This window comes from Perognathus longimembris, chromosome 2 (assembly GCF_023159225.1).
Source record: "Perognathus longimembris pacificus isolate PPM17 chromosome 2, ASM2315922v1, whole genome shotgun sequence".
Taxonomy (NCBI): Eukaryota; Metazoa; Chordata; class Mammalia; order Rodentia; family Heteromyidae; genus Perognathus; species Perognathus longimembris.
The window spans coordinates 7,671,933-7,684,337 of NC_063162.1; the positions used below are offsets into that span (position 1 = coordinate 7,671,933).

The following is a 12,405-nucleotide window of genomic DNA, read 5'->3' on the forward strand; positions in this document are numbered from 1 at the left end:
CCTGAACCTGAGCTGCTTGTAAATTCAAAAGTATATGTATCACATAGTTAGTGTCTGCTTATAAGGCTAAAGCGTAGATACCTTACAATATCAAATTTCTGATTTTTAAAATAAAGACTACATCATGCCTCATTTTTCTCCATTGTTAAAATTGGCTAGAAGTTCAGCTGGCACTTTACAATTTGAGGAGGACAAGTAGGAATTACTTCAGGTTGGGCACTTGTAAAAGAATCTTAAGACTGTAAACTTGGATTTTTAATTTCAATAAATTATCTTGCTTCATGTCTGAATTTGGAAATTAGTATTTTGGAATATCTTGCACTTTCAGAAAGTTCTCTTAACAGTTAACATCAAATTGTATTTTGATGGTTAAATAATTACTACAGCGTTGGTATTTTAAATTAACTAGATGATTGAGAATTGAGAAATTTAAATGATCTAGATGATTGATGCTAGAGAACTGCATAGATTGTCAAGTGCTAATGATATTTTGGTATATTTAGTTTGGGGAAGAGTATGTCTGATATATTTTTTAAACTTCATTTTGGAAAGCTAAACTTGCACAAAACAGATAATCAGGTAAGGAAGCCTATGTGTTTTTCTTCAGCTTTAGTGCTTGTGTATCCTGGACATTTCTTGTTTTATCTCTAAACGTATCCCTACCCCTCCCTGAGGCAAGTAGAAGGGAATTGTAGACATCCTGTACTTTTATTGATAAGTGTTTTGGTATGTATCTCTGAAGGAGAAGATGAGTTATTTGGATGTCCTGTGAGTAAAGCCAGGAAGTTGGGGAGTACTTGGAAATGGTCCTGTCTACACGCGATCCTCGTCACTGTGCAGGGTCGGAAGAGGAGGAGCTTAGGCTACTTCACCTTACTACTAAAGTGAGGGGCAGGGGACATGAAGTGTTGATTCTGTAAATAAATCTCTGAAGACATTGTGAGTCACCATGATACACATATATGAAGTTATGTTTTGACAGTCGTTATTTCAGAGACAACTTAGAGTTTCTCTGTAGTTTGTGTCCATTTACCCCCATAAATTATTTACTTAATTGCTGGGAGACAAGTAGTATATAGCACTTCCTATCAGGTGGCAAGCATGTGTATGTGCCATACAAGGAAAGTAGAGGAGAGGGGCGGAGAGGCAGGGAAAGGAAACAGGAAGGGAATGTAGGACTGAGAAAAGAGCAGAGAATAGGGTTTCCCTGTGTCCCCGGGTCTTGCCTTTTCTGTTTCTGCCTTTTGTTAGCCCCCCCCCTCCCCTTATGGTCTACCCCTTTGGGCATTAACCAAACTTTGCCTGGGGTAGTTAGGGTTGGGAAGGTTGCTCTCTTAAAGGTGTTATGTTACAGAGGTTCTGAGATAAAGCTTAAAAATAAAATATTGTAGGATTAATTATTTGGCCTTATTTGCTTTTGTAAAGATAATAGGTTTGTATGTTTTTAATGGCTTCAAATAATTGTGTACCTATTGTGGGCTAAGTTGATCCTTATATTCTGGGGATCAATTATATATTGTATGAAAACAACCCATTTTATATAGACTTTTTGCTTTGCTTTGGAGGCTTTTACTGGAAATTTGTGTAACAGTTTTTCTTTCTTTCTTCCTGTCCATTCATGGGATGAAATTGATTCCATATGAACTTGACTGCAGTTCACAAGATTCCTTTGCAGCTCACCTTTGGAGGTAAGAGTCACTAACTTTGGTACTGGAATTGCTAATTGAGCAGCACTATTAGTCTCTTTCACTAGGCATTTGTTTAATAATTTGGAGTGATCTTTTCAAGGTACACTTATTTTTTTAATAGCTGTAATGGGCTGAGTGCAGCCCTTTTGGGGTAAAATTGGTTAGAAGTTATAGATACCTTCATATCCGGTCATTGCTCCCTTTTAAGTACTTTGTTTTTTGCTTTTTTTTTTTTTCCAGTACTAACATTTGAACTCTGTTCCTCAGACTTGTTGGACAGGCATTCTTATCACTAACCCATGTCTCCTGTTTCCTGGTGGTTATTTTTTGGATAGGATTTCCATTTTCTTCCTGGGCATGTGCCATGACATCCAACTCTTCACTGAGAAGTAGTTTTACTGGGCTGGCCTTGAACCATGATTCTCAGCCTCCTAAGGACCTAGGGTTATATAATGGTACCCACCTATTAAGTATAATTTCTTTCCCAGTAAGTAGAATAGAATTCATCCTTTACTTGAAAGTATTAGGTGTGTCCATCATTCTTGTTAGGAAAGATACAGTGACAATAGGAGAGAAGGGGGACAGAGACCTCAACAGATCAGGATTTAATCATCACTGGAGAGGGCGCCAAATACCACCAAGCAGTTGGATATGCAAGGAGCATGGAATGCAGGGATCCAGGGCTTAAGTGTAGTCCAACAAGGAGGTAATAAAATCAGGCCGTTGAGGCAAAAGATTCTGCCCAGCGCAATGCCGTTTCATGGGGATGGGCATGGTGGTGAGATTTTTCTGAGAATGACCTTGGGGTGGGGGTTAAGTGGGCCATGAAGGCAGCATTGAGTTATGAGAACAATGCAGGTTCTCAGCAGCTCTCCTTTTCAGTTTTCCTTGAGTTAAAGGGAGGGCTTGAGAAATCACAGCAAAGGCTATTGTCAAGGAATTGAGAAACTGTTCAGATTGCTAGGAGGTGAGCAAAGGACTTAGGTGGTATTAAGCTTCTGTTATAACACAGGTTATTCTGTTTTGACTGTTTGCACACGTTTCATTTATTCTGATTCTCACCGTAGAACTGATAATCCAATGATAAAATAGTGAGATGAAGGAAAACCATTAGATGTTTAGAGAACAGTGGGCATTGTGAGCTAAGGCTTCAGAGACACTTGTAGATGATTGGTAGGGCGAGAAAAGAAGAGGAGGAGGAGCCAGTACGTGTGAAGACACGATTGGTCTAGAATCTAGAATTGGGTTTAAGAGTGCATCTTTGCCAGGCACTGGTGGCAGATACCTGTAATCCTAGCTGCTCAGGAGGCTGAGATCTGAGGATTGAGATTCAAAGCCAACCTGTAAAGTCTGTGAGACATCTCTAATTAATTATCAAAAATCTGGAAATGGAACTGTGGCTCGAGTGGTAGAGTGCAGGTTTTGATCAAAAAAGCTCAGTGGCCAGGGGCTAGTGGCTCAAATCCTTAATCTTAGCTACTTGGGAGGTTGAGATCTGAGGATCGCAGATCAAAACCAGGAAAGTCCATGAGACTCTTAGCTGTAGTTAGCCGCTAGAAAACCAGAAGTGGTGCTGTAGCTCATAGTGGTAGAGTGCTAGCCTTGAGCAAAAAGAGCTCAGGGACAGCACTCAGGCCCTGAATTCAAGCCCCAGGACCATCACCAGAAAATGGTCATCCTCACTCGCTAACTACATGACACTGGGCCTCCATTTTTTCATATTTAAATTGCAAATAATGCCTTCTTTTAAATAAGGTAACAGAAATGGGAGCAGGTAGAACTTGCACTTTAACTCACGTTTTTTAGTTTGTTTCTTCCTTTTTGAGTCCCCTTTTTCCATTCTCAAACTTGTTTAAATCCTTTCCTCTCCTGCATTGAGGATTATCTGTGGCCTCTTTACATAGAGGAGGTTAGTCCTTTTTTCTGTTTCTGTAACATTGTGTGATTGATTATTAAAACCATTACTGCTTATGATAAATTCTGGCCCATTCTGGCCATAATTGAACATTTCTGTTGACCACTGTGAGTGATCACTGTGGGCAACAAATCAGACCTGAGAGTTTTAGTTCTATTTTCTATGACCAGAGAAACATGGTCCTTTTTTCTAACATCTAGTATCAAGAGACAAACCAATTGATCCAGCAGGAGGATTCTGGTCTTTGAAAAGAAAGGAGTAGCCCATAAGGAAATCAGCAGTCCTACACTACTGTTTTAAAATCTAAAAATGGAGGTAATACTTACAAGGTTATTAAAATTAAGTTGTAGCTAACACTGAGCACAGTGCTTGTAGCATCGGATTTATCTAAATGTTAAGAGTAAATTTAAAACACACTGCAGGAAACTTGAAGATAATATAAATTTTCTTGTCTATTTAAGGAAGTTCCTCCAGCCAAGGAAGCAGAGGGAAGTCTCCCAGGGAAAGGATGAAAACAGTTAGTTTGATTATGTAAAGTACATGAAGATAAATGTAACTGGAAGGCAGTTTGGGGAAAGTATGATGAAAAAGTTACTGCGTTTCTTATATTGATCTTAACTGATTCCTTTTTTGTTAAATTTAGTTAATTTTTTTCTAATTGATAGGATAAAGTACAAGTGGTGTAGTGATAATGTGTTTAAAAATTTAACTATTAATTATCAGTAATGCAATTTTTTTTTTTTTTTTTGGCCAGTCCTGGGCCTTGGACTCAGGGCCTGAGCACTGTCCCTGGCTTCTTCCCGCTCAAGGCTAGCACTCTGCCACTTGAGCCACAGCGCCGCTTCTGGCCGTTTTTCTGTATATGTGGTGCTGGGGAATCGAACCTAGGGCCTCGTGTATCCGAGGCAGGCACTCTTGCCACTAGGCCATATCCCCAGCCTCAGTAATGCAATTTTTAAGACCACTTATCAAGATGTTTTCCCAGGGAATGAGAAGGGATGAGATGTTGGTAAGCTTCATTGTTTGCTGTGAGTTGTGAGATGAAAGGTCTTGTGTCTATTCATACCTGTGGTCAGTAATTATAGTTCTACGAGTCTCTGCTTCAGAGCTGTGGACAGTACTTGCATTGAACAGTTTAATATGGCATTATTTATAATGGTAAAATAAAATCATAACCAGACAACCTAACTGTCCTAACAGTAGCAAAAAAGGCAAATATATCATGTCACTTATATGATAGAATGTCTTAAATCTTAAAATGGAGGCCATGAATGTACATTTTTGAATTATTAAAAGAAAATAGTGAGTGTAAGATGCCAGTGTTGGAAGTGTCGCTGTAGCTCAAAGTGGTAGAGCACCAGCTCTCAGCAAAAGAGCTCAGAGACAGCACCCTGGCCCTGAGTTCAAGCCCCATGATGGACCAAAAAAAAAAAAAAAATGCCATTGTTAAATTGAGGCAAACTCAGTATGCAAAATGATATATGCAGATCTTGATTTAAAAGACAATGTAAATACGCAGAAATTAGCAATGAGAAATACAGACTACTGAAAGATCAACAGTGGATGGAGATATAATTAATGCTAGCAATTTCTCCTCTTCTTTTTTCTAATGCCAGTACTGGGCTTGAACTCAGGGTTTCACACCCTCGTGCTTGTTTTTGTTTTTGTTTTGTTTTTTTTCAGTTAATAACAGAACTCTAGTACTTGAGCCACACCTCCATTTCCAGCATTTTGTCTGTTAATTGGACATAAAAGTCTCAGGGACTTTTCTGCTTGGGCTGGCTTCAAATTGCAAACCTCAGATTTTAGTCTCTTGAATAGTTATGATTACAGATGTGAGCTCCCAGCACGTCACTTACTAGTGATATTTCTGTCAAAAAATTTGAACTAGAGCTTAGAGGAGTGGCTAGGAAGAAGAGTTATTAGCAGAAGGAGTAAGCCGAGTTGGCCCCCTCTGCATGGGAATCAGCTGGAGCTGGAAGTCTCCTTCTCTAGGCAAATAACTACTTGTAAAAATGCTTCTGAGGAGCACCTTCAATCTGCACCAGACAGGGCCCTGCTCTTGTTTCTTCTGTTTCCATTCTTAGTATAATGTTAGTATGTAGTAGGCACTGGTATAATAAATATTTGCTGAATAAATAAACAGACTAATGAATGAGCTAAGTGGGCTAAGGCTGAGTGGACAAGATTAGTATGATTCTCAGCTACTTAGACAGGAGCTTTGACTTTACAGCTACACTTAAAGTGAACTAAACAAATTTATGTATTTTAATTGTAGCTCAGTACTGGTTAAATATTGGAAATGTATGTGTGAAAGCATTAATGTTTGGTTGAAAAGCAAAGGAAAATATGATCGAAGTTTACTGATAGTTCTGTCAGCTTTCTCCACTCTTGAGTCATATTTTTACTTTGGCTACGTTGATCCTTTTTATTACTGATGATATAGATAGGCAGAGTAGCAAGAAACTAAATATTTCAATGTGCTTCTCTTTTCTTTGGTGAGGGGTATTTTGAGGATTTTTATTGATTTATTTTCCTTTTTTGTTGTTGGCTTGTTTGATTTTTTGATGGTACTGAGGTTTGAACTTAGAACCTCATACTTGCTAAGCAGGCAGGTGCTCTATCACTTAAGCTATGCTTTCAGCTCTTTTCCTTAGTCATTTTTCAGGCAGGGTCTTACGGGTTTTTCCCAGGACCTGCCTCAGACCACAGTCCTTCTCCTATCTCTGTCTCCTGCAGGCGGTCAGCCGTGGCCAACCCTCTGTCTCCCTTCAGGAACCCTTAGCTCGGGACACTTACTTTCACTGAACTGTGCCTAAAATCAAAGGGAAACCCTAGGCCAGAGAATTTTGGAAGTCCCTAATTATGTCTTTCAGCTTATATTTTAGCTAGAGATAGAAAATGACAAATACAGTTAATATCCAGCACTTGCCCTGATTTTGAAGAAAAGAAAAATAGTTGTGACAATCAATAAAAATACATGAGACTTACAGTTGAAAAAAATCAAGTTAATGGGGCTGGGGAGATAGCCTAGTGGCAAGAGTGCCTGCCTCAGATACACAAGGCCCTAGGTTCGATTCCCCAGCACCACATATACAGAAAAACGGCCAGAAGCGGCGCTGTGGCTCAAGTGGCAGAGTGCTAGCCTTGAGCGGGAAGAAGCCAGGGACAGTGCTCAGGCCCTGAGTCCAAGGCCCAGAACTGGCCAAAAAAAAAATCAAGTTAATGTTACATTTCACCTTGACCACAGAAACTCCCATGAATGAACCACATCCCTTTGTTGTAACTCCTAAATATTTAACGGCCACGTGACTCTAATGAAATTGGCAGGTTGTAGTAATTACATGAGTAAAGTGATCTGTTGTCATTTGAATGGACCTTGTGTGGCGAGCCTCTCTCTGCCCCTCTCCAGGGCTGACCCTTTTCCATCCCTGTGAGCTGAAGACTAAGAGCGCTTACTAGGCTTTATGGGAAAACAACTTTTATCACCTCATCAAGTCAGGCAGCAGATTTCCATCTTACTCTGACTCTGTGTGGCTCTGTAGCTGCTGGCCAGCGCTTCCCTGCTAGGTTTACATCGGGCCTCTGCCTTCCAGACCTTTTTATTGACATTTCGCAGTTGGAATTACATTTTGTGTGGCACCACTTGCAGATGTCTTCAATTAAATGTAGGTAAATAAAAGGGATTGTATCTCAGAGGCCAAAGATTCTTGAAATTCTCTCTGAAGTGACTTTACTAGTCAGTCCAGTAGGGTGCTGTCTCATCGTCACTTTGGGAGGCCATGGAGCTCCAGGAGAGGGGCATTTGTAACAAAAGTTAAACTATGTGTGAACATGGATCACTTAGATTTCCCTGTGTCCTTGTTCCTTCATTTTAGATTAATTAAAATCATCTGTGTTAAAAATTATAATTAGGTATCGAGAAGTTAGCCACTGTCATATATAGGAAAGTGCTTAGTGCAGAGCTTGTCTACCTCTCAGGAGCTGGGAGCTTGGTAGCACAGCTGGTAGTCTTACAATAACAGCAGTGTAGGAAGGGAGATAAATTACATGAAGTAGATGGCTGAAGGAAGATGATGACAAGTTAGAGGTATATTTGGTAAACTCTAGAGCACTATTTCAAAACTTTAGAGAACCGTGTTGGATAAACTTTGTTACAAAAGTTTTCCTGCACATTGTAGGAAAAGTGGCTGCCCACTAGATGGCAGCATTCTCCTCGCTGTAGACATTGCCAGATGTCCCTAAGGGCAAAATTCCTTTGGTTAGAAACCACTGCCCTATAGTAGTTTTAAAAAGAAAGGAGGAGGCTGGGAATATGGCCTAGTGGCAAGAGTGCTTGCCTCCTACACATGAAGCTCTAGGTTCGATTCCCCAGCACCACATATATGGAAAACGGCCAGAAGGGGCGCTGTGGCTCAGGTGGCAGAGTGCTAGCCTTGAGCGGGAAGAAGCCAGGGACCGTGCTCAGGCCCTGAGTCCAAGGCCCAGGCAGGACTGGCAAAAAAAAAAAAAAGAAAGAAAAGAAAGGTGCAGTTAATTGATGGTAGTAAAAGATAAAAATGCAACAATAAAATGTTTTCAGTCCAACACAAGCATGAGAAGGCAAAATGAACAAAAAACAAGTGGTACAAGTAAGAAAGAGCAAGCTGATCTTCAAATCCACCCCTATGGATTATTACATTAGATACACAATGTAAATCAAAATTCTCTTGGTGGAAACATTTGCTGTTTACATTGTCCCAAAACAATATCCAGTGCTCACACACGGCCACTGAGTTCTTTAGAAACCAAGTTTGAAAGGTTTGAAAGTTTTAAACAGCTATTGCCTTAAATACTCTATTTAAACATCTGAGATTGCCATACTAGATAAAAGAAAAAAAGGGAGTTAAGAGTACAAAGCTGGAGGAAGAGCTTACAATGCAGGAGGTAACCATAACCAGTCAGAGAGACTGCACGAGACAGTTGGTAGGTCTCAGAATGGAGGTTGAAGAGAGGAAAGCTTCCTGATGACGAGAACAACATCATTTCACTGTAATCTAGAATGTGATACACTACAAAACAGCCTCAGAACACATGGAACAAAACCTAATAGAAGTGAACAGAAAAACCTACTCAGGTCCACAGTGATCATTGGAGATTTTAGGAGAACTTTCTGGGTAATTGAGAGAATATTTAGGCAAAATGACAAGTAGAAGTGATGTGGGGCACAACAAGAATATACCACCTGGTGGTTCTTAATTGATGTCTTAAACACTCTATCCAGCATGGACTGGGAACTGTCACTTACACAGATTTCAGTAAGTTGAAAAGAGTTGAAGAAGTAAACAAGTTAGCATTAATAAGAATTCTGCATTTACTTTATAACCAGGGATGTTGAGCATTTCCTCATGCGTTTATTGGCCATTCTTAACTACTTCTTCTGAGAAGTCTCTTTAGCTCCTTTAACCATTTATTTATTGGTTTATTCAGTTGTTGAGGTATACAGGGTTTCTTGAGCTTCTTGTATATTTTGGATATTATGCTTTTGTTGAATGTATACTTGGTAAAGATCTATCTTTTCCCTGTCGGTTGGCTGTCTATAATTTTTTTTTTCTCTTTGGTCCATGCCTCCAACCTGTCTTTATAATTTCATAATTACATTTTTTCCTGTGCATTTACTCTTTAGTTTGATATAATCCCATTTGTTAAGTCTCTTGTTTGCTGTGTCCCCAAGATTTTTTTCAAACAGTTCCTGCCTGTGCCTCTGAGTTCTAATGTTTTCTCCTACTTTATCTTGTAGTAGTTTCAGATCTGATGTTAAGGTCTTTGATCCACTTTGAGTCAATATTGGCATATGGTGTCACATAGGAATCCAATTTTAGTTTTCTACATATGGATATCGAAACACCAATTACTGAAGAGGCCATTGCTTTTCTAACTTATATTTTGACTCCCTTATTGAATATCAGACACTTGTAAGTATATGAGCTTGTTTCTGGGTCTTCTGGTTTGTCTGGATCTTGTTGGTATTTGGGCCTGTTTTTATGCCAGTACCAAGCTGTTTTGTTATTATAGTTCTCTGTAGTTTGAGGTCTGGGATTGTGCTACCACCAGTACTATTTTTGTTTGTTTGTTTGTTTTTGCTTAAAATTGTTTTAGCTATTCAAGGTCTTGTATTGTTCCATATGAATTTTTTGCATTGCTTCTATCTCAATGAAGAACATCATTGAGATTTTGATAGGAATTGTGTTGAATTTGTAGATCACCTTTAGCAGCATGGCCATTTTCACAATATTAATTCTACCTATTCATGAACAGGTGAGGTCTTTCTATTTCCTGATGTATTTGATTTCAGATTTTTTTTTTTTTCTGCCAGTTCTGGGGCTTGAACTCAGGGCCTAAGCACTGCCCCTAAGCTTCTTTTGCTCAAAGCTAGTACTCTTACCACTTGAGCCACAGTGCCACTTCTGGTTTTTTTTAATGTGTTTGTGAGGAATCAAGCTCAGGGCTTCATGCATGCTAGGCAAGCACTCTACCACTAAGCCACATTCCCAGCCCTCTTTCTTTAGATTTTTATAGTTTTTGCTGTAGAGGTCTTTCACTTCCTTAGGTTTCATTTTTCAGGGATTTTTGTTTTTGTTTTGTTTTGAGGCTATTGTAAATGGGATTTTTTCCTGATCTCCTTCTCTGTTTGCATATTGTTTCTAGCAAGGGAGAAAAGAAGAAAAAGGAAAAGGGAAAAAAATTCAGTGAAAGAACTCAGACCTGAGTCTTATAGGTGTTTAAATTTGAATCTTGGTTGGTGCCAATCTTGTCTATAATTTGTTTGATGCTTCTTTAGGTGGAGTACCATGCTAAGGCTTTGTACCTCTGTTTGATTCGAGAGTACTTGAGTTGTTCCCTGTTGCTACTCTGCCATCTTGTCCCCTCTCCCCCCCATTTCTAGGATATCTATTTATTGGGTCAGTCTTCCTTTAGCAACAAAATTAGTCAGCGTTACTCCAAGGACCATTTCACTGTGTTGGAAATTAGGGTCATCTTCCCTGACAGTTTTCATTACCCATTAGATGTGCATGAATGCTTCTGAAAATGTTTGAATAGTAAATCCTGGGGGGGATTAGTTTCCATGGGGACATCAGTCTTGTTTGATCTCTGCATTCATTGAGTTCTCAGTCTGGGATGTCACTATGGGATGTGTTTTCCCTGTAGAAAAGACTGGAAAAGCGGGAATCTCAGATTGAACTGACGTTCAATAAGGGCTTACTTAAGGCGGCAGTAATGTCTAAGGTTGTTCATAGTGTTCATTAAATATTGCATAGTTTGGATAATTTACAAGTTAGGGATTCTGTTACTTTTCTGGAGACATCTTATTTTGAGAGTTAGGATTTAAGGTATAAACAAATGTCAGATTAACACAAATTGCTTTGTAGATTAGCAACTTGATTGTTAGGTATTTGTTGTGAATAAAATGCAGAAGTAAAATTTTCTTTTCTTCTTAGATATATTAAAACATCTATTATAAATCCTTCCTCAGTCACTTAATCTTTGCAACATTTGGTTAAAATTTTGTGGTTACCGTGCTTTTAGCTTTAAGCTGTAAGTGTTAGGGTAAATCTTTTATCTTTCTTTGAAACACTTAAATTCTTACATTATGTTTTTGAGAAATACTTTTCTTTGCTCATCCTTTGGTTGGTAAATTGCTAAGTCTTTTATTCTCTTGCGCAGCACGCTAATACAATGTGATTGTGTTTTAGTGTACCACAGAGGCAGAGTCCAGCAAGAAAAATGCTGAGTTGGAAATTCAGGTTTTATTTCTTTTCAGCATTTCCCTAAATTGGCTTTGTAACCTTGAGCAAAGTCCTTAAGTCAAATCCAACTATTATTACCACTCGTTAGGATAATTTACTGGTTGTGAGTGAATCAGATGCACAAACTTAATAGACAGAGTAAGACATAAGAACCTAAAGGCAATATTAGAGTTCCACTGCTGCTTGGTGATGTCTTTTGAGTATAGAAGCATCGTGCCAAAAGTAACAGACTGGGAGGCGTGCTTCGTATTACTTAACTCCATCATGTGAGGTCACTTAGACTTGACAATGCTGGTGACTTCCAGTACTGTTCATTGTAGTTTTCAAAAAGGGAAAATTATGATCTTCATACAGACAGAATATCAATAGAGGTCTAATTTTATTTGTCTCGTTAGGTAGTAGAAAGACAAAAAGACATTAAGACTAGTATAAAGAACATCTGAGGGCATAAATATAGCTAGGCACATAATTTAGTGAAGGAAAGATTGATATGAGATAGCTAGATTAGATAAAAACCATAGTTTATTTTATAGGATTTAAACTATACCCTTTAGGGTTATTTGTTGCCCTGGCTGGAAAAAATAGAAAATCCTGCTTCTAGCCATGGCTGTTGATGTGTATCATTCTCCCTCACCCCCCAGCCTTGTGTGGGAAGCAAATCTCCAGTGTGATAGTGGGGCAGTCGTATGTACGAGAAGCTTGTCCCCAGGGATGGGATTACTGCTGCTGGCTGAAGGAAGGTCTTGCCCTGCCACCATGTGCAGACACAGAAGGTGCCAGCTGGGAGTCACAGCCCCTCACCAACACTACATCTGTTGGCACCTTGAATATTGTGAGCAATGGATTTCTGTTGTTGAAAAGTTAGTGAGTATAATACGTTTTGTTACAGTAGCCCAAGTATACTGACATATATACCCAGTAGTCTCCTTTTGTAATTTTTCTACTGCTGTTATATTTAATAGCTATTAGTAATTCCTAGCCTTGATTTTTAAAACTCTGGTTTTTATCACTAATG

General features: G+C 39.0%; 1 protein-coding gene across 1 annotated transcript in view; it reads left to right on the forward strand.

Moving 5' to 3' along the window:
- Ate1 (arginyltransferase 1) overlaps window positions 1-12,405 on the forward strand; it is a 104,505-nt gene that overhangs the window by 21,046 nt on the left and 71,054 nt on the right. Inside the window, 1 exon segment of the mRNA XM_048338099.1 lies at window positions 1,656-1,688. Within this exon segment, the coding sequence (XP_048194056.1) occupies window positions 1,656-1,688 (33 nt within the window).